Raw genomic sequence first — 18,369 nt, 5'->3', positions numbered from 1 at the left:
AAATTAAATATCTTTTGAGTTTTAAGCCATTGTTTGTTCAAAACATTTAATATAGGGCTTTTTAATTTTTCACAATTTTGAGTGAGGATATAAAGAATAGAAAACTGAAATTAGTTGCTGCCCTATATTTGATCACCAGTGAAATAAAAGATGAAGATAAGATGGTTTTTAACCAGTTCTTTATTGGCGCTTTAACAGGGACTGACAGTTAACATCTGCGGAAAAAGACACATCTGCATTGAATGATGCCACTACATTATGTTCCACATTACTCTCAACTTTGACAGCTTCTTGCAGCAAAGTGTTCAGTGGAGAAAGGAGTGTCATTTATTGTTAGGAGCTGCAGCCTATAGTTAAAGAGCACATAGCTAGTGTGAGGGAGGGGCTCAAGAAAGTTAGATTTGTTGTTCTACTAGCAGCAGTTACAGTAAGTGAGGTTTTGTAAACGGTGAACAGCAATAAGGCAGCTGGTAACACTATAGACAGGAAGTGATGAAACCCAGGTCATGGCACAAAGACATTGATGTGGGTCTGACAGGGATAAAACATGCTGGGTATGCCTACAGATGTCTGGGGAGCGCACTAGTGTTAAATGCAGCATAACCACATACAAAATTCGCTGTAACTAAATGTCACATCAGGATGTGGGTGGACTTGATTACTAACCCACATTTTAACTCTGTGCCATGCAAATACAACACGACAGACTTAGCCCTAATACAACACCAGACATTACAAAGCTAAAGTCATAGGGAGCTGGTCAGAGGCAAAGACAGTGACATTTATCCAGATACTCTGGTGAGGGGTGCGCTGAGGTGAAAGCAATTCTCAGCTGGCTCAAACTGAGAGCAAGGACTGCAAGAAGGGAGTAAGTCATTTGCTGAATATTTACTTTAAAGTGGTTTAGGTAGAAAGGCTTATTGCAAGATAGTTTATGGTAAAATCCAGGAACAACTTTAAAACTTACTTCCCTTAAACCGTTAGTTTTCCCCGCCAACCTTTTCTTAGTTACTATTGCTGCTGAAGTTTTCCACAGGTTAGGAAGACTCAGGACTGTGAATGCATTTCCAACAGATGCACAAGAACGCTTACAAGAAATTGTTTTGACATTTTGGGAAGGAGCTACATTAGAGTTGGGTGAAAAGACCAGCTATCATTGCACAGATAAATGTAATTGGAAATTATTCTTTTATTTATCCACCTCAGCAGTGAATTGCATCTCCACAGGTATTTTTGACTGCACAAATGTTTACTGTCTGACTGGAATTATGAAATGTTTGCCTGAGCTGAAACCAGCTTTTAACACAGACTGTGCTCAGGTTCACTGAGGAGAAACCACATAGCTGAGCAGCACTGTCAGTGGAAATACTGGATGTAAACACTGGTTTTCCTTTGGGTACAACATTTTACTTTTCTAAACAAAAAATAAACATCTGTGGAAACACTAAAATATATGTGAAGATCTAATTTGCTGCTGGATAATGTTAGAAGAATAACTTGTTTTCCTCTGATTTTTTTTTAAACCTACTATGACCAAATCAGAGTAATATGCTAAGTGCTAAAGTTATAGATGGGGCTCACTGTCTTTCTGCTAAGCTAATTTAACCATAATCAACCTTCTTATCAACTCTCACCAAGGAAGTAAAATAGCACATTTCCCAAAACATCAAACTTTTCTTTTAAGAGAAAAGCATGAATGATAAGAGTGCATGGGCATTGTATGAAACATACTGTGTCATGTATGCAAAGTGACAGGCTGCAGAGTGAAGCTGAAAGTTGCATAGAGCTATGCATTCAGTCATCTTCTAGTCAAGCCCCTGTGATTGGCTGAGGGGTGGATACATCCCCACCCACACAGAGCTTCAACTGGTGCTCTTTCTGTCCATTGCACTCTCTCACCCGCCTGCTACTTTAGGAAGGAGTCAAGCTTTCGCTCGATGTTCGCAAAGGAGTCATCACCCATGTAGTCGATCTGGCCCGCTTCCCAGCGCTGTTTCCTCTCCTCTGATGAAACCTTCTGGGGAGGAGGAGGAGGAGCACAGAGTGGTGCTGGCTGCTCTCTTACGTCCACATGAAGTTCACCCTCCTGTTTGACAGACAAAGAATGAATGAATGACTGACCGAATGGGACTGGAGAAATACTTTATAAGGACTGCTTTCCCAAAGTTCAGCCATGCTCAGCTGGAATTTCCTCATAAGGGAATTCACCCTTTTCCTCCCAGAAGACAGTCAGTAGCTTATGTGTAGGCATTTCAACAGAAATGTAGAAGTGCAACAAGACATTTTGCAACACGCTTGCAGCAGATAAGTGAATGTGTTTCTCAGATGTTAAACTGTTTAGCGTAACACAATGAAGCAGAAAACCCTAATACAGTGGATGTCAAAGTCAAGTGATGAGAATTTTGAAAAAAAAAAAAAAAAAAAAAAAAGATAAATCATTGTACCACTATCCTTTAACAGTAGCTGATTGTTAGCAAACATGAGTGTCACCATTTTTAAAAAAACAAACATTGTAAAGTTTGCAATATAAAGATTGAAAAAAAAACAAAAAAAAAACACCAATACAAGAGAAAACATCCCCCACAAAGCCTGTGCCTGCCTGTATAAATATATTGGTATTGCAGAAAATGGCACTTCAGGTAATTGGCAACTCCAGGTTCTGACATCTATACTTTTCATTCTAACTCAACTGTTTAACTCTGGGGCTATTACAACAGACAGTCCTGGCAATTTCCTGCTACCCTGAAGTGCTGAAGAGTGTTTGGCAGCCTGGCAGCCTGTGTATTTGATTGAAGTCAGAGCTATTCATGAAATCAGTGCTAAGAGGACCAGCAATACCAACAGCAACCAGCTTTTGGCAACACATTGACGTTAAGGAATGTGGAACCAATGAACTTTTATTTGTTGATGTGAAAATCTAGTCTGTTTTTAAAGCTTCAACAATTTTCACGTTCACAGCTCAGTAAGTTCAAGAAATGATAGATTTACACACTTTAAATATGCAGTAGAGACATAGTTCAGCTTGCAATTTAAGATTTCTGCACAGTCAAAACAATTATGCAACAAGCCACAACACTCCAGCATGCACATTCAGAGCCATCACATGTACAACCACAACAGCCACACATACAACCGCACACTCATCTTTCACACACTATCACTGCTCACGTACATCCTTGCTTGCTTCTACAAAACCGCTCTTGAAGGGCGTGTCCCTATAGGTGTGCTGCAGTAAAGGCAGCACAGATTTAGTGTACAGCTGCCACCACATGAGCAGGTAGTCAGGGTGCATCTGGCTCGAGTCATGGGACAAGGAGTGACCTTTGACCTCGCCCTTCTGGGTGTCGTAGGAGTAGTTCCATGGCTTTACCTTGCCCAGGAAGTGCACCACTTTTGCATCATGCCCATACCTGTATAAAAAAAAAAAAAAAAAAAAAAAAAAAAAAACACAGGCAGTGAAAATGGAGAATGGCAAGAAAGAATGTGACAGAGGCTGAACAATGGAATGGAAATGAAAACTACCACTTCTGCCTTATATATGTTTACCTTGATTTGCATTATAATAAGATCGATAAGACCAAAGTACGTACTGAAAACCAGAGGCCCAATTCTGTGAAACTGATTTGCAACACGGGATGATGATTTCCTCTTATCCAATGGGGCAAGAAATGGGTGATAAAGTCGCACAGACTAAACCAGGTCAGTCCGAAAAGAAGCGAATCCAAATCCATCTGTAATAATCTCACAGAAGCATGATAAATTTTGGTAGAGAGGCAGCCTTGTCAGCTGCATCTGTTTGTCCCCCATCTGACTTCTTTTTAGTGACACGGCCATGTTTCCATATGTCAGCATGTCATTGTGAGTATATGGGTAGTATTTACAATAAGAAAGAAAAACAATCTGGACTTTTGTTTTAATATTTACTGACCTAAACCTTTCAACGAAGGACACATACAGTGCAGATTTAAAACAGGAAGCATGAAGGTGCAAGTACAGTAGCTCATCTATTTTGAGAAGAGCTGTGACAGAGCGTGTGTTGTACTGGCTCTAACTTTCAGCAGCTTCTTGTAATTCAACACCCACTAGCAGACTCACATACAAACTCTGAAGTGACCTCAGACTAGTGTTACGCCTCCCAGCACATAAAAAGCTACAACTTAAGGGTAATAAGTCAGCCAAACATGAACGTATGAAGATACTCTGAATGTAGTGTGTGCGCGTGTGCATGTGCTTTGAACACGGGATGAATTGAATTGCGTAGTGTATGAAAGGTGCTATACAAATAAATTTGCCTTTGCTTACTGTTTGAACGCTGGCAGGTAGGAGTAGATGGCAATACTGCTGAGATTATAGATGAAGGGAAGGTGTTTAGAGATATCTGCTGTCGCCCAGGTGTTAAAGAAACTGTTGAGGACCCCCTGATCTCCACCTGAACACAAAGACCCACAAACATGGTCATAAAAATTTTTCCAGATGTACTTTCTGGCAAAAACAGAGCAAAGTGATAGTCACATGCAGGACAGTAATGTGAGATGATTCTGGGTTTTCTTGCCATGAGCGAAGGGAATGTTCAAACAACCTAATGAGGCCTTTGTGTCAATTTAATATTAGGAGACTTTCTAAAACAACTGATCTTTAACATGGTACATTCCTACAGACCACGTCCTTTCTGATGTGTAAAAGGAGAAAATGAAAGGTGCTGCCAACACTGAGGGGATGCTGCTTACATACAGTCAGTACACACATGGAAAAACCATGCATTCAGTCATCCCCTCACACAAACTGGTGGTAGTGAGTAGGGGTGAGCTGGTCATGTTTGGACAAAGTTAGACTAAGTCAGGGTAAGATTAGTGGGTGGGGGGTTGTAGAATCCTCTAGAGACTAATTGCATTATTTAGCTACAAATAAAAACTCCCCACACTTGCAGCTTATTTCCTTTGGGCTGAGCCACAGTGGAAAAGATTATTGTTTTGTATGGCAGTTGTGGCTATGAGATACCAGCATGTCTCCTTATACGTAGAAAACCTATTAAACTCCTCATGAGTCTCTTAGGAGCAGAAAAAAAGCAGTTTAAACCCTTGGTAATCACCATCAAAGCTGCCGTGTTCACCACAGAACTTCAGCAGCTTGTCGTGCATCTCCTTGGATGGCCTGAAGACGAAAACCCCAGAATTGAAACAGTCTGGCCAACCAGGATCCGGCGCTGCAGACAGCTCCTCCCTCTCAAAAAGTTCATCTATATTTGATAGGACCTAAAAAAAAAAAAAATTAAATTAAATGTCATTAATTCCCTGATATACTGAGTTTTATATATTAATATTTCCAATATTGTAATATGCAAAAAATGACTTTTGTTCTGATGTAATCTGACTTTTTTTTTGGCCTTTAATTACAAAGGCAGGTTTTGTGAGTGTTCACCTTTTTTACTCCACCAGCAGAGCAATTTCTCCTCCGATTATTCACTCAAGTCAATAGGTCACGTTAATAGGACAGACTGTTTTAATCGTTTAAAGGGCTGCGAGAGCAAAAACAAAATCATCGCTCAACTACGAGGTGACATTTCATCGCCACTGCACATTGTTTTCTGTGTTGTCATGATTGTTTCTCACCAGTGTGTCTGCGTCCATGAACACACACTTGCTGTAGTGCGTGAGTGTCCAGCAGTGCAGTTTGGTGATTGTTACTCCCAAGTCAGGGCGCTTCATCAGGGCCAGATGAACCACATCGCCTGAGTCCATGACGTCCACCACAAGCACTTCATCGAAAATGGAGCAAAGTGCATCCCTACAACACACGCGAGACGCTATTTAGTATTATGCACAAGATAGATAAAGTGTGTTTCTTTGTGGTGGAAGAAAAAAAAATAAATAAATACAATACCACCTGAAGAGTGGACATATTTGCCTGTCAATGCTGTGTGTTACCTGCTCGGTTCTGCAACATGAGGTCCTACAAGTGCGACTAGTTTCCTGGTTGTGTTGTGGTTTCTTAAGGATTGGCCAAGAACCATTGCTCCCTTGGCATAGTTGTCATTTGTGGCCAGCGTCACAAAAGCTTGGTCTGCTTGGAGAAACACATCAGGTCACACAAATGCTATATTTGCATTTTCACGGCTGTTTAACATGAAGATTCAAATGCTGCTTTAATCAACATAAACTGCAATGAGGGGTTATGACCAAGAACAATAGCTCATTTTACCCTGATGGAGAGATTCATAGAGAGATGCACCAATTGGTCCATGTGCCTGAATCACTTAAAGGATTATGAAGGTTTAAGAAAACTATTTATAAGGACTCCTGGTGTTTCCTGCAACACCTCTACGGTTGCCAAGCTTACCATCTGTGCTATAATTTAAAGTAACAGATGACCCCTTATTCCTCCTGAAGGTAAGCAAATCAACACCATCCACAGATAAACAGTGAAAGAAGTTTAGATTGTTTTCCACCACAAAGCTGCCACCACTGGCCTCTAATGTGAAAATACATCAAAATCAATGCACAATTTTTCACTGTTTTCTCCCTAAACATGAATCAAACCCTCACATTCACTGTCCATGCTCATCTCTACTGTACAACCCACTGCACCCAGTGCCAATATGTCCAATTAGGCTGCAGGCCTAACAGCAGGGGGCACACTGTTTTTCTGCCTGAGTGAAAGAAGGCCTGCAGACTACTCACCAAGCTAAATGTGTGAGTTGACAGGGGGTTTCTGGGAAACCTGATCAGCAGTGTTGTACTGTTGCTAGGACCTAAATCAAGGAACTATAAACCGCCCGTCAGATGAGTGTAAGGCCTGTGTCGCCTGCAAGGCCGTACAGGAGGCATGTGTTGTGTTCTTACGAAGTTGCCTGTGGCTCTGGGAAGTCCTATCACTTAGACGTCTGAGTCCGACGTGTTATTGAGTGATATCAGGAGTGTATGTACTGGTTTTGAAACAAAACAGAACATTTATGGATAATCTATACAGAATCTGATTAGTATCATTGCAAATAAAACAACATATGTAAAGTGTCCTCTAAACTACAATAAACACGGCTCAGACTCACATTAACAGTAACATACTATATAAAAGGTTTGACACTATGAGCCTTTTATAGATTTAAAAAAAATAAAAAAAAATTCAAGGCCACACACTGTGGCGCACGTCCACACAGAGAGAAACTGCATCAACTTTATCAAAAAGCCCACATTAATGCAGGAAGTTAATGTCTCCTTTAAAAATAAAAGCATGCAACGGGAAAACATTTAAAGTAATGTTCAAAATGGTTAACATGATACGTTCAATATGCCGACTTGGAGCACATTCAAATTCTAACAAAAAGGCACACAAAACCACAACTGTGCACCAAACTACTCCATGAAAAAGAAAGTTTCATGACATGTGGGCAGGCAGGGCCAGTTTAACCCACTGAGGTCAAAACCAAGCAGTGTGCTACAGATGTCACCATTTCCTTGTTTGTGTATATTTGTACTACAGCTGTAAATAAATATTTTCATTATTGATTTATTTGCCTATCATAAAATGTCAGGTGTGAAAAACAACCATGTTTTCCCAAAGCCCACTGTGCCATCTTTGAACTACTCATTTCTCTCTGACCATCAGTGTGAAAGAACATTACTGCTTGTTTAAAATGTTTGCTTAAATAGTTAAACTATTATCAAAAGGGCAAACCAATTCACAGTGTTTCAGCTTAAATTTATATTGAAATAACACAGTTCATAAGACTACACTCTCATTTCAGGCCTCAACATTAAAGGTGCAAGTGTCACTTTCATTAAGGTGCCAGCTCAACATTTTGGGGGGAAAAAAAAAAAAAAAAAACACTTATTCAGTTCTTTAAAAAAAACAACTGGTTGCAATTTATATGATGAAATTATAAATGTTGGTGATGCAACAGTTTTTCCACTTAGTGACACCCAGATGTGCAGTGTTGCAATTTACACTTCTGCTCTTACTTTACTTTGGTTGTGTACACATTAATCAATATCAATAAATCACCCAGGCCCAAAATATCAGTCAATATTAGCTTAACGCAGACATGTCAGCCTCTATGTAAATACATGCTAGAAACTACAGCTGAGAAACCTCAAACTCACTGGTTTAGTTTGCACCTGTAAAGTGTCCCACATATATTGGTCACCATAGTCCAATAATTAAATCTGAATGACTTTATTAAGAGTTGACACTCCTGATTATAATTAGTTGATTGACAAGGAAATGAATCAGCTACTATTTTAACAATGGAGGAATAAGTTTAGGCCTGTTTAAGCACAAACGGCAAACATCACCTCAGGATTTGATCATTTGTGTCGTTTCTTGGTGAAACTTGGTTTAAAACAATTAGTAGAATAAAGTGAAAATCGAGGGCAACACGTGATGACAAACATCTAGTGGTTTAAGAAAAACAGCTGTATTTTTCCTTTAAATATTATACTGTCGTTTCGTTTCTTTAAACTGTTGCATTCAGTGGGTTGACTTTGAAAAGTGTGACCGGACGTGCAGCTTGACACAAGCACCAGCTTCACTCTGGTCCAAAACGCTGCTCCGGCTCATCAAATCCAACAAAACCCTCCCAACTACCACAACAACATCCGCACAAACGATAAAACCCGTCGCCTAAAATCAGCCCGTATCACAGCAGCAGTCAGCTTGGCGGCTGCTTTTTCCTGCGGCGTGAAATAAATTGGCGATATTTTGGACGATGAGGACCGTTCGCGCAGGTCTGGTCCGGTCCGGGGTGGCCATGTTCAGATGTCAGTATTTCATGGCGTCTGTGCGGCCCCGGTGTGTCTTACCCGACATGGCGTGGTGAGGAGAGTCCACCCGGGGGTTAAGGGTTGCGATGGGGCAGACGGAGGGTTTGCACTGCCAAGGGCAGAAGCGCAGCAGCTGAGAGCAGTCCAACACAGGAATTAAGCCCCACATTTTCCGGGTCATGTGACCAATGACAGCTGACACGCCCCCATCCCACCTCCCCCTCCCTCCAAGTTTAATTTTATTTTTCTGATTTATTTGGTTAAGATAAAAAAAAAAACTGGACAACACTGTGTCTGTATTATGTAGACATAACATCGATGTTCATTTTTACTTAATAATAAAAAATACTAGCAATAATTTTGCGTTATAATTATGTGAATTTGTGAAAAGATGTTTTCAGAAAGCTCAGCCCATGTTCCTCAGCAGCCACTGCCCTGCTTTTTTTTCCTACCATCCCTGCCAACCTACAGCTGATTACCAAGATCAGGTGTGTTCAATGTGTGTGTCAATCAGAAGCTGGAAGATAATCAGTTCACTTTGTCTTTCCCCCCACATCACCCTCACCTGAGATGGTATCTTCCAGCTTCTGATTGAATAAAAACACCTGATCAGCAGTGGGTAGAGCAAAGACACCAGTGGCCTTGATTGAAGTTCACCTGTGCAAAGGGAATTAATTGGATGTAACTGTGAAGGACACGTAACTTTGTATGTTAACTTCCACAATTCCCACAGTGTGTGGGGAGAAACTAGGTCATGGATCCAGGGAACTCTGCTAATACTGCAATGATAAAACTGTCAACAATGAGCCAAAGCATAACCAACACAATGTATGAGGTTTTTTTTTTTTTACACTGCTTGTTAAAATGTGGAATGACAAATGTATGAATACTATCTGGAATGTGTTTTAAAAAGGAAAAAATGTCTAATCTATAAAGAATGTGTTCTCTCTGTTACAGTTAAAACTGCAGCAGTTCAGCAGCATGACCTTCATCTTTATTACAGTGGTCTCATTTTTGTAACAAACACAAGATCCTTTGTTTTCCAGCAGTCCCTGACCAGTGTAAGCCAGCAGTGCCTCTGAGTGGTCATGTCTTCACATTACAGATGAATCTAAGAAAGGGTTTCCAACGTGGGCATACTCTACTCCTTAGTAAAATGAGCACTGGTGCATTTTATTGCTTATGCATTCAGCTTTTCATTAGGAGGGGAACAATGTGTCATTCTGATCTTACACCAGCGTCAGTCCAGAAGGAGATCTCTTTACAGATCTCTGACCAAGAGAAACAAACCCATTTATAGTTCTATTAATGCTGGTATCACATTTCATTTCAACATTTGACTATGCCAGTAGTGTTTTTACACTATAAACTCAAAAAGACAATGAATTTCTGAAATCAGTTAAACCCTAAGCTGCATCATAAAACTCTTGATATAAATTTAGAGTATTTGGGGTCTGTAATGGTCTACATATATGCATGTTTGCTTGTGTATGTGTGGATTTCACTCTATTAACCTTCTGGGCATGTGTTCTTAGGTGCCAGTGAATAATGCAGAAGGCTTATGAGAAAGTCTTTGGCCTGGCTTAGGGTCCTTAACCAAAATTGTGGCTCTTATGTACACAGCTGCAGGTGGAGACCCTGCCTGAGACCAGCAAATAGGAGGAGTGAGTAACCGGAGAGCACCTCAGAGTCACGGAGTGAAACCGAGCTGATCAGGTGTCTGAGGAAGAAAAAAGACCTGAAGGGCAGATAGGAAGATGGAGACCACTGGGTGTGTTAAGAGGAAAACTTTAGGTACTGCATGACTTTACAGTAAACAGTTATGAAAAATGTCTTTAGCGATATGGAGAAAAATGAACTGGAAAAAAGGAGGAAAACTAGTCAAAAGCAAGCTGATTTTCTACTTTGGACCTGCTCTGGACTCTAATCCCTTCACCCTGACTGGGACTGAATGTAAGCTCCTTAATTTGTTCTTTCCTTACATTAAAGATAGGCCATGCTATTGCTTTCATAACAACAATAACCTGGTATGGGAACAGAAAAAAGGTTTTCCTGGAGGTTTCCTGGCCTCTACAGGCAGGTCAAATGACAGTGATTTAGGATAAGCATCACTGACAATCTTCTAAAGATTTAAGAATAGAGGAAAACAACAGAAAGAGTACAGTCTGCTAATCATTTTTGTGTGTTGGAATAATGGGTGAGCCCCACAGTAAAATGCAGTGTTGTTGTGTAGTGGGGCAGTTTAATCTAAGTGATGCAGTTGGCTTCTTGCCTCAGGTTACAGGGCATTGTGTAGCAGTGAGGCAAGCTGTGCAATCAAACACAGGCCTCATGTTTTAAACATGTTTCAGGACTATGGTTCCCTAAAAAACAAGGAGGAACATGAGATGTATACCATACATATATCTGTCTGTTAAATATATTCTTTAATTTTCGTCTCTTGTGTTTTTCTTACCATTTGTCTGCATTGTATGTCTTGTATACCAACTTTAGTCATTTATTTTCCCGACTATAGGTGTGTTGTTGATTAGATATGTATCTTAAATGTAAATCAGTTGCCTGGAAGGGACAAACTGAACCTTTTTGTTTTGGATAATAACATGATGACGCAGCCAAGGTGTTAAATGTTAACTGTCTGACTGAGCCTGTCTCATGGTACAAGCAGACCAAAGGTCCACTTTGTGCTTCTCCCAAGGCTAGGCTCCTCCTAGGCTAGATATTAAGTGGTCCAGCCTCTCTGAGATCCAGCTTGCTGTCTGACCTGGTCTAAAGATTTGAAGAGCTCTAGAAGACTCTTGCAGCCAGGCCAGGGCGATCTGCACCAAGAAGCTTGTTTCTCAAGATAGGGATATAACCGGAAACACAGGATCTTATGAAGGTACTCATCTCTGTTTTAGTCTGACTCCATCTTTGTCTCCTCAAGCAAAGAACTAAAATGATATTTTATTGTCAAATCCTAAGATCTCAGAGATTTTATGTTGAACTTCTGAGGTGTGTTATCATTTACCTTGTCAAACTCGGTTAATTATCTGAAGCTGAATAATTTTAAGTCTCTAGATCTATAATAAGTAAGTACATTTGAGGTATTAAAAAAGTCTGCCATGTGTTCTTCTTCTTTTTGCCTGATATGATCCAAAAGTGTTTGCATGTTTCGGGTACACAAAGCAGAAGCTACTATGGAGAATCATGTCACACAGATTTCCCGAGAGGACCTGGAAGATCTCAGAGAGGCCTTTAATAAAATTGGTGAGTTTCACACCCATACTCAGATACCTAACCTACTATATTGACTGGCCAAACAGGAAGATTTTTATAGCTGACCATAAAGTATGACTCTTATGTAAGAGATTTTTATTGCCCAGGGCACTGAAAGTGTGTACCTTGTGTGTGAGGTATTTCCAGATGCAATAATGAGACATTGCCAGATTATATCAGTTAATCATTGTAAGGATATAATTACCAAACTGTGCTCATAGAAATAAGCAACATAAGAAAGGTGTATTACCTCCCAATTACTGGATGATATACAAATACAAGACATGAAAGATTAACAGGTAAAGGGGTCCCTCCCAGACCAATCTAAATTTGATTGGTCAGTGACCTTGTGAGGCTGCAATCTCAGGCCAACACCCTACTCTCTATTATCTGTACCAAATTAGATTTCTTTCCAGGAGACTATTAGGAAATTATTAGGAAATAGAGCTGTTAATAACACCTTTGTTTGTTCTTCCTTTTAGCATCTGCTTGCTTTGTTTAATAATAAACATTGGGCTTATAACTTTCAGTTTATTATTTGTGAAGCAAATTGACTTACTATATTTGTGTGTCTGTGTACAGATATTGATAACAGCGGCTATGTGAGTGACTTTGAGCTTCAGGAGCTGTTCAGAGAGGCAAGTTTCTCCCTGCCAGGGTACAAGGTGCGAGAGATCGTAGAGCTCTTCGTCGCTGGAGACACTAACAAAGACGAGAAGATCAGCTTTGAGGAATTTGTTTCTGTAAGTTCTGATGCAAAATGTGAGAAAATATATAAACTTATACTTGTAACCACATGCAGAATAACACAGCCCATCCATGTTCAGATCTATCAAGAGCTGAAAAGTAAGGAGGTCAGTGAGACATTTAGGAAAACCATTACGAGGAGAGATGGGATCCGATCTTTTGGAGGAACGTCGGGACTCTCCAGCGATGGAACGCAGCACTCTTACTCTGGTGCGAGAGAGAATGCCTTGTGTGTTCAGTGTTTAGTTTTGTAATTATATAATGTGTTACTGGCACACACATGTTCCAGAGTTTGTACATTTCATTTTTCATTATACTAAGTATCAAGTCACAGAACAAAACTTTTTGTTTCAAATATGAGAAAACCAGAAAAAAGATGCAGTTGTCCCAAAAGTATTTTCAACCTCACTCTTCTAACTATGAAATAATATTCTGTTGAACAGCAACACAGTACAAAGATTCATGCATCTTATTTTCTCAATGCAAGAAATAGAATTCGCTAAATTCTGTCATTCCAGCAAGCAACTAATCATTTCTCAGACCCATGCTAATACCTGGTGTGTATTTAGATGAAGAGAAAGTAGCTTTTGTCAACTGGATCAACAAAGCTTTGGGGAAAGATCCAGACTGTCAGCATCTGCTGCCAATGAACCCCAACGACGAAAGCCTCTTCACTTCTGTCCGCGATGGCATCCTGTTATGGTATCACACACACACACCAACACACACACGTATGAATATAACCAAGAAAAGGACCATGTGTGTTTATTTTCATGCATGCACAACAGCAACCATAACATCTATGTGACGTGTTGGATAAGCTTTGTAAGAGGTTTTATGGTCAGTGTGATTTCTGACAGCACAGGGTTAATAATATTTCCTCATATACAATCTCTATTCTCTGTTTATTTAATTCAAATAATGATTAATTGATTAGATGGATAAGTTGAAGGAACCTTTCATGTTGACTCTTATTAATATTTAATTATTGACATTTACTGATGTGCAGGTAGAATAACTGTTCTAGTCTGGCAACACAGGTTACAGCAGGATTATAAGGGCCAGCACTGACTCACTCTTGTTCACGCTTTGCAGTTTTTCACACTCATGTCTCCTCCTCGTTTAGTAAAATGATCAACCTGTCCCAGCCAGACACGATTGATGAAAGAGTCATCAACACAAAGAAACTCGCCACCTTCAAAATGACAGTGAGTTGCAGATTCTGCACAAAGTTCACAGTATCCATTAACTGCAAATTCTAAGGAAAAAAAAAAAAAAGTCATGAATTAGGACACTCACAGACATGCTCTCTATAATGCAAGAGAAGAATTGATAATAGTTATATTATCAAATCAACTAAAAGTCTCAAACTATTAATATGCATCAAGATAATCATGTTGTGTAAGTGAAATCTACAGAGTAACCAATAACTGCAGTAACTCCTGGGCAAAAAAGAAATTGTAAAATATGAACTTTTACAGAATTTATGTTTTCTTCGTGTCCTTTTTATTGGGGTTCTGTAATTGCCTCTTCTGTGAAAAAGTGAAATCTTCTATGTTTGGTCTTTTTTTGTTTTAATATTTCTTTTTCAGATGGGTACATCTTGTAAAATAAAGTAGTTCAGAGTCCTGGACTAATAAGGTTTCTAATAAGTTAGTTATTATTTGAAGGATTCAGGGCACATACTTGAATTTTGCTGAGCTGTTAACAGAAATTGCAGGACTGCTGTTGTTTGGCTGTAAATCTCTCTCTGCTTTAAAATGAATATGATAATATACAGTTTGTTTGCGTTCATAGGAGAATCTGGTCCTGGCTCTGAACTCAGCCTCAGCAATAGGCTGCACAGTGGTGAGCATGGATGCCCATGATTTGATGGCTGGGAAACCCCATCTGGTCCTGGGCCTGCTCTGGCAGATTATCAAGGTTGGCCTGTTTGCTGATATAGAAATCAGCAGGAATGAAGGTCAGTGAGTTCACACACATGGGCGCATGTGGGCACGGGCACACACACACACACACACACACACACACACACACACACACACACACACACACACACACACACACACACAGCTATCCAAAGTAAAGAGTGAACTGTACAACAGAACAGACATTAAATGGCATATTAATGTAGCTGTGTAAAACTGTGATTCAGTACTGTGAAATGTGTAAGTTCAGTTGCATGTGCAAACACTCCTGGGTTCAGAGGCGAAGTATTTTAAAACTAGCCCAGTTAGACAGGACCTAAAGGATTAAAAGGCTCAGATTAATCGAATGGCCCATGGTGTAACAGAGTGGATGCTTGAATTTATAATATATCAACAGTACCAATATATCTGCTGTTTATATCAGTTTCCCTCAAAACTGAGTTGACAGTGCTGCTTCTGAAAGTCTGTCTGTGTCTCCAGGTCTGATCAACCTTCTGGCAGAGGGAGAACAGCTGGACCACCTAATGTCTCTGTCCCCTGAGGAGCTGCTGCTCCGCTGGGTCAACCATCATCTACGCAACGCTGGAACACAGACAATCAGGAACTTCAGTGAAGACATCAAGGTGCTTTGCAAAAAAACATACACACATTACATAAAGACAGGAGTGTAACCCTCTCCACTGTGTATTGTGCCACTCTAGGACTCGCGGGCCTACTTCTACCTGCTGGACCAGATTGCTTCCCAAGAAGAGCATGAATACAAAATGAGCGTCAAAATCGACATGAGTGGCCTGAATGTGAGTCACCTTGTTTTTAAGTTTTCAAGTCACAGTGAGAAATTTCAAATTTGAAAGCAAAAATTGTGAATAACTTAAATCTAAACCTGGCAGGAAGAGTATTTCTTTTGAAATTGTTAATTTTGGTATAAGATGTAATGTGTGTGTTCATGTACATGTGTCTGTTTCATATGAAGGAGCGTGATTTGGACAGAAGGGCTGAGCTGATGCTGCAGCAGGCAGCCCGGCTGGACTGCAGGCAGTTTGTTTCTCCTCAAGATGTTACATCTGGAAATAGCAAACTCAATTTAGCCTTTGTGGCCAACTTGTTCAACATGCATCCTGCTCTGCAGAGAGCTCAGGTCAACGGCAACAGTGTAGAGACTGCGCACATAGAGGGTGAGATATGATGATATGGTCTTAACTGTTTCAGTGCTTTCTTATTACATCAAAATTAAAATCTCATGCTATCTAATCTAATGTTCACACACACACCCAGTATCATAGATGTATGTAATTGATGTAATAAAACTTCCAAGAAAACAAATGTTTCAGGGTGTGACAACTTACAGCAGAAATAAGTCTAGGTTTACTGTACGTAGAATTTAGGTGAATCTACAATATTCCACTTATGTGACAGTATCATTATCATCCACGTGTCATTCCAGGTGAATCCAGAGAAGAGAAAACTTTTCGTAACTGGATCAACTCTCTGGGTGTCTCTCCATATGTCAATCACCTGTACTGGTATGTTATCAGTTACACCTTATCATGAATAGGGATGGACATCACAAGTTATTAGAAATGTTAATGTTTTTAATTATTATGCACTTTATTTCCTTAATTCTATTGATCTTTCTGTATGAAACAAGAACCTAATTAATAGAGTGGTACACAGCTTCAAATCTCCTTAGAGATGAATGCAACTCAAATATGAATTTTTGTGCTGATTTTCCTCATTTTGTGTGTGTGTTTTTTGCAGTGATCTGTGTGATGGTTTGGTGATCCTACAGCTTTATGAAAAGGTTAATGTGCCTGTATATTGGAAGAAAGTCAACCACCCACCTTATCCTGTCCTGGGTGGCAATATGAAGAAGGTGCAACTACCTACAAACATACAAGAGTAACACAACACTAATGATTTTATACATTTTGTTTAGAAAGTAAAATAAATGTAACATTGTTTTTTCACATATCATAGCTGGAGAACTGTAACTATGCTGTGGAACTGGGCAGAGATGTAGCTCACTTCTCTCTGGTTGGTATTGGAGGAGAAAACCTGAATGAGGGGAGTCCAATGCACACTCTGGCACTGGTCTGGCAACTGATGAGAAGGTATATGCACCATTTTGGGCATAGGGACAAACCACTTGTAGTAAAATATTTGAGAAAGACAGGCTTTGTATGGGCTTTGATACAGTTTCAGTTACCTTTCCTTGGTTGTTATGCATCAGGTACACAGTGCTGGTTTTGTCAGATCTTGGTGATGGAGAGAAGGTTGGAGATCAGATCATCCTCAACTGGATCAACACCACCCTGAGCCAGAAACGCAAGGACACACAGATCAGTAGCTTCAAGGTGTGTGTGTGTGTGTGTGCTAGTGCCTGTTGTATTTGTGTAGATATAGAACTGCATATGCATTTAACTCCATGTCCCATGTTCTTTGTAGGACAAACTGATTAGCACCAGTCTACCTGTGATTGACCTGATTGATGCCATTGCTCCTGGTACCGTAAAGTGGGACATGGTGAAAAGAGGAGAGAAAGGAGTGGTGAAGGATGCTGATAAACTTAACAACGCCAGGTAAAACAGGAAAACATATTGTGTTTACCTTCATGTATTTTCGTATTTGCCTCTTGATCATCATCATCTTCTGACTCTCCCTGTTGCTCTCCCAGGTATGCCATCTCATTGGCTCGTAAGATCGGAGCTCGTGTCTATGCACTGCCTGACGATTTGGTGGATGTGAACCCCAAGATGGTGCTGACGGTGTTCGCCTGTCTCATGGGCCACGGTTTGAAAAAGGTCAACCGCTGAAAAAAACAGACACCTGGGAAACCGCCATCAATATACATCTTTTTATTTTTTTTTCCTTTTCTGATTATTGTAATTTGATAATTGCCCTTGTACATCAAAATCTACGTGAGTAAAAGTGAAAATTTTTAATTTAGTTTTTGTTGTGACAATAATGACATTTTAAACTCATTGAAACCTCACCTTTTTAAATAAAGAAAGAAAAAATACACCCATCTCAAGTGAAAACATACAGCTGCTTTTTAGAAAGGATCCATTGGGTGCAAAGGATTAAACATGTTATTTCCAATGGAAAAGTACCCAACCAAAGTAAAGCAGCTTTATATTGCAATATGTGTTTCAGACGCACACTACTTGAGCAAAGCACACTTAACAGCAATCACAGACCATATATCACAGCAGCTGAACTTCATTTGACTGTTAGTTTCCTACACCAAGACTGGGACCAAACCATTGACATGAAATTAATATTTACATGAATAAAACATTGCTTAGATGAAGCTAAATGTTTATTTTCACAAAAGGTCTTCTGGTTGTGTATATGTATAAGTTATATTGAGTAATGAATTTGAATACAGCTACTAGTGACATAGGCTACATAAAAAATGAATAAAATTATCTCTGCTTTTATTCTGTCAGTATATTTTTCTACTTGTTGCTGACTATAAACCATCCAGTTTACCATTTAAAAAAAAAATTTTATGCTAAATATTTTTAAATTTATAGAAAGTAATTAAAAGAAATTATCCAGGGGGTGCAATTTGGCGTTCGCGTTTTTAATGTAGCTGTATTGGCCCTCTGTGGCTACCGTATCAAAACATAAACGTCATTTCGGAGCGAAAGTTTTCGAAACGTCATGGACATGTTTTAGTG

At 39.7% G+C, this 18,369-nt stretch overlaps 2 protein-coding genes across 3 annotated transcripts; one reads left to right on the top strand and one right to left on the bottom strand.

Moving 5' to 3' along the window:
- Nucleotides 1–162: 162 nt before the first annotated feature.
- Nucleotides 163–8,937, bottom strand: LOC113127726 (glycogenin-1-like). Of its 2 annotated transcripts, none has more exons than XM_026302497.1 (7): nucleotides 8,796–8,937; nucleotides 5,925–6,063; nucleotides 5,610–5,784; nucleotides 5,090–5,252; nucleotides 4,303–4,429; nucleotides 3,173–3,410; nucleotides 163–2,086 (listed from the first exon to the last, which is right to left on the bottom strand). In XM_026302497.1, exons 1-7 carry the CDS (start codon nucleotides 8,935–8,937, stop codon nucleotides 1,907–1,909), a joined length of 1,164 nt encoding a protein of 387 aa, XP_026158282.1. In that variant the 3' UTR covers nucleotides 163–1,906. The 2 variants fall into 2 exon arrangements, with proteins under 2 accessions (XP_026158282.1, XP_026158369.1); XM_026302584.1 differs by having other exon boundaries at nucleotides 5,925–6,060.
- Nucleotides 8,938–11,493: 2,556 nt separating this feature from the next.
- Nucleotides 11,494–18,126, top strand: LOC113127657 (plastin-1-like). Its single transcript, XM_026302366.1, has 16 exons — nucleotides 11,494–11,634; nucleotides 11,896–12,002; nucleotides 12,594–12,754; nucleotides 12,839–12,968; nucleotides 13,328–13,460; nucleotides 13,885–13,966; nucleotides 14,556–14,721; nucleotides 15,167–15,309; nucleotides 15,388–15,483; nucleotides 15,660–15,861; nucleotides 16,131–16,209; nucleotides 16,445–16,559; nucleotides 16,664–16,797; nucleotides 16,917–17,040; nucleotides 17,132–17,265; nucleotides 17,361–18,126. The coding sequence occupies exons 2-16, from the start codon at nucleotides 11,903–11,905 to the stop codon at nucleotides 17,497–17,499; spliced, it is 1,938 nt and encodes a 645-aa protein (XP_026158151.1). The 5' UTR covers nucleotides 11,494–11,634; nucleotides 11,896–11,902; the 3' UTR covers nucleotides 17,500–18,126.
- The last annotated feature ends 243 nt before the right edge of the window (nucleotides 18,127–18,369 follow it).

The sequence above is a fragment of the Mastacembelus armatus genome, chromosome 22 (genome assembly GCF_900324485.2).
Source record: "Mastacembelus armatus chromosome 22, fMasArm1.2, whole genome shotgun sequence".
NCBI classification, from domain to species: Eukaryota; Metazoa; Chordata; class Actinopteri; order Synbranchiformes; family Mastacembelidae; genus Mastacembelus; species Mastacembelus armatus.
The sequence above is the reverse complement of the archived record's forward strand: the minus strand, read 5'-3'. Positions and strand labels throughout refer to the sequence as shown.

Bases quoted from the DNA above. Each gene is read 5' to 3' on its own strand.
- LOC113127726 (XM_026302497.1), bottom strand. From the start codon at position 8,937: ATGACCCGGAAAATGTGGGGCTTAATTCCTGTGTTGGACTGCTCTCAG. The intron at 5,785-5,924 runs GTAACACACAGC...CGTGTGTTGTAG, and splicing joins CATGTTGCAGAACCGAGCAG to GGATGCACTTTGCTCCATTT. The intron at 5,253-5,609 runs GTGAGAAACAAT...TTTTTTTTTTAG, and splicing joins TCATGGACGCAGACACACTG to GTCCTATCAAATATAGATGA.
- LOC113127657 (XM_026302366.1), top strand. From the start codon at position 11,903: ATGTTTCGGGTACACAAAGCAGAAGCTACTATGGAGAATCATGTCACA. The intron at 16,798-16,916 runs GTATATGCACCA...GTTATGCATCAG, and splicing joins GTCTGGCAACTGATGAGAAG to GTACACAGTGCTGGTTTTGT. The intron at 17,041-17,131 runs GTGTGTGTGTGT...TGTTCTTTGTAG, and splicing joins CACAGATCAGTAGCTTCAAG to GACAAACTGATTAGCACCAG.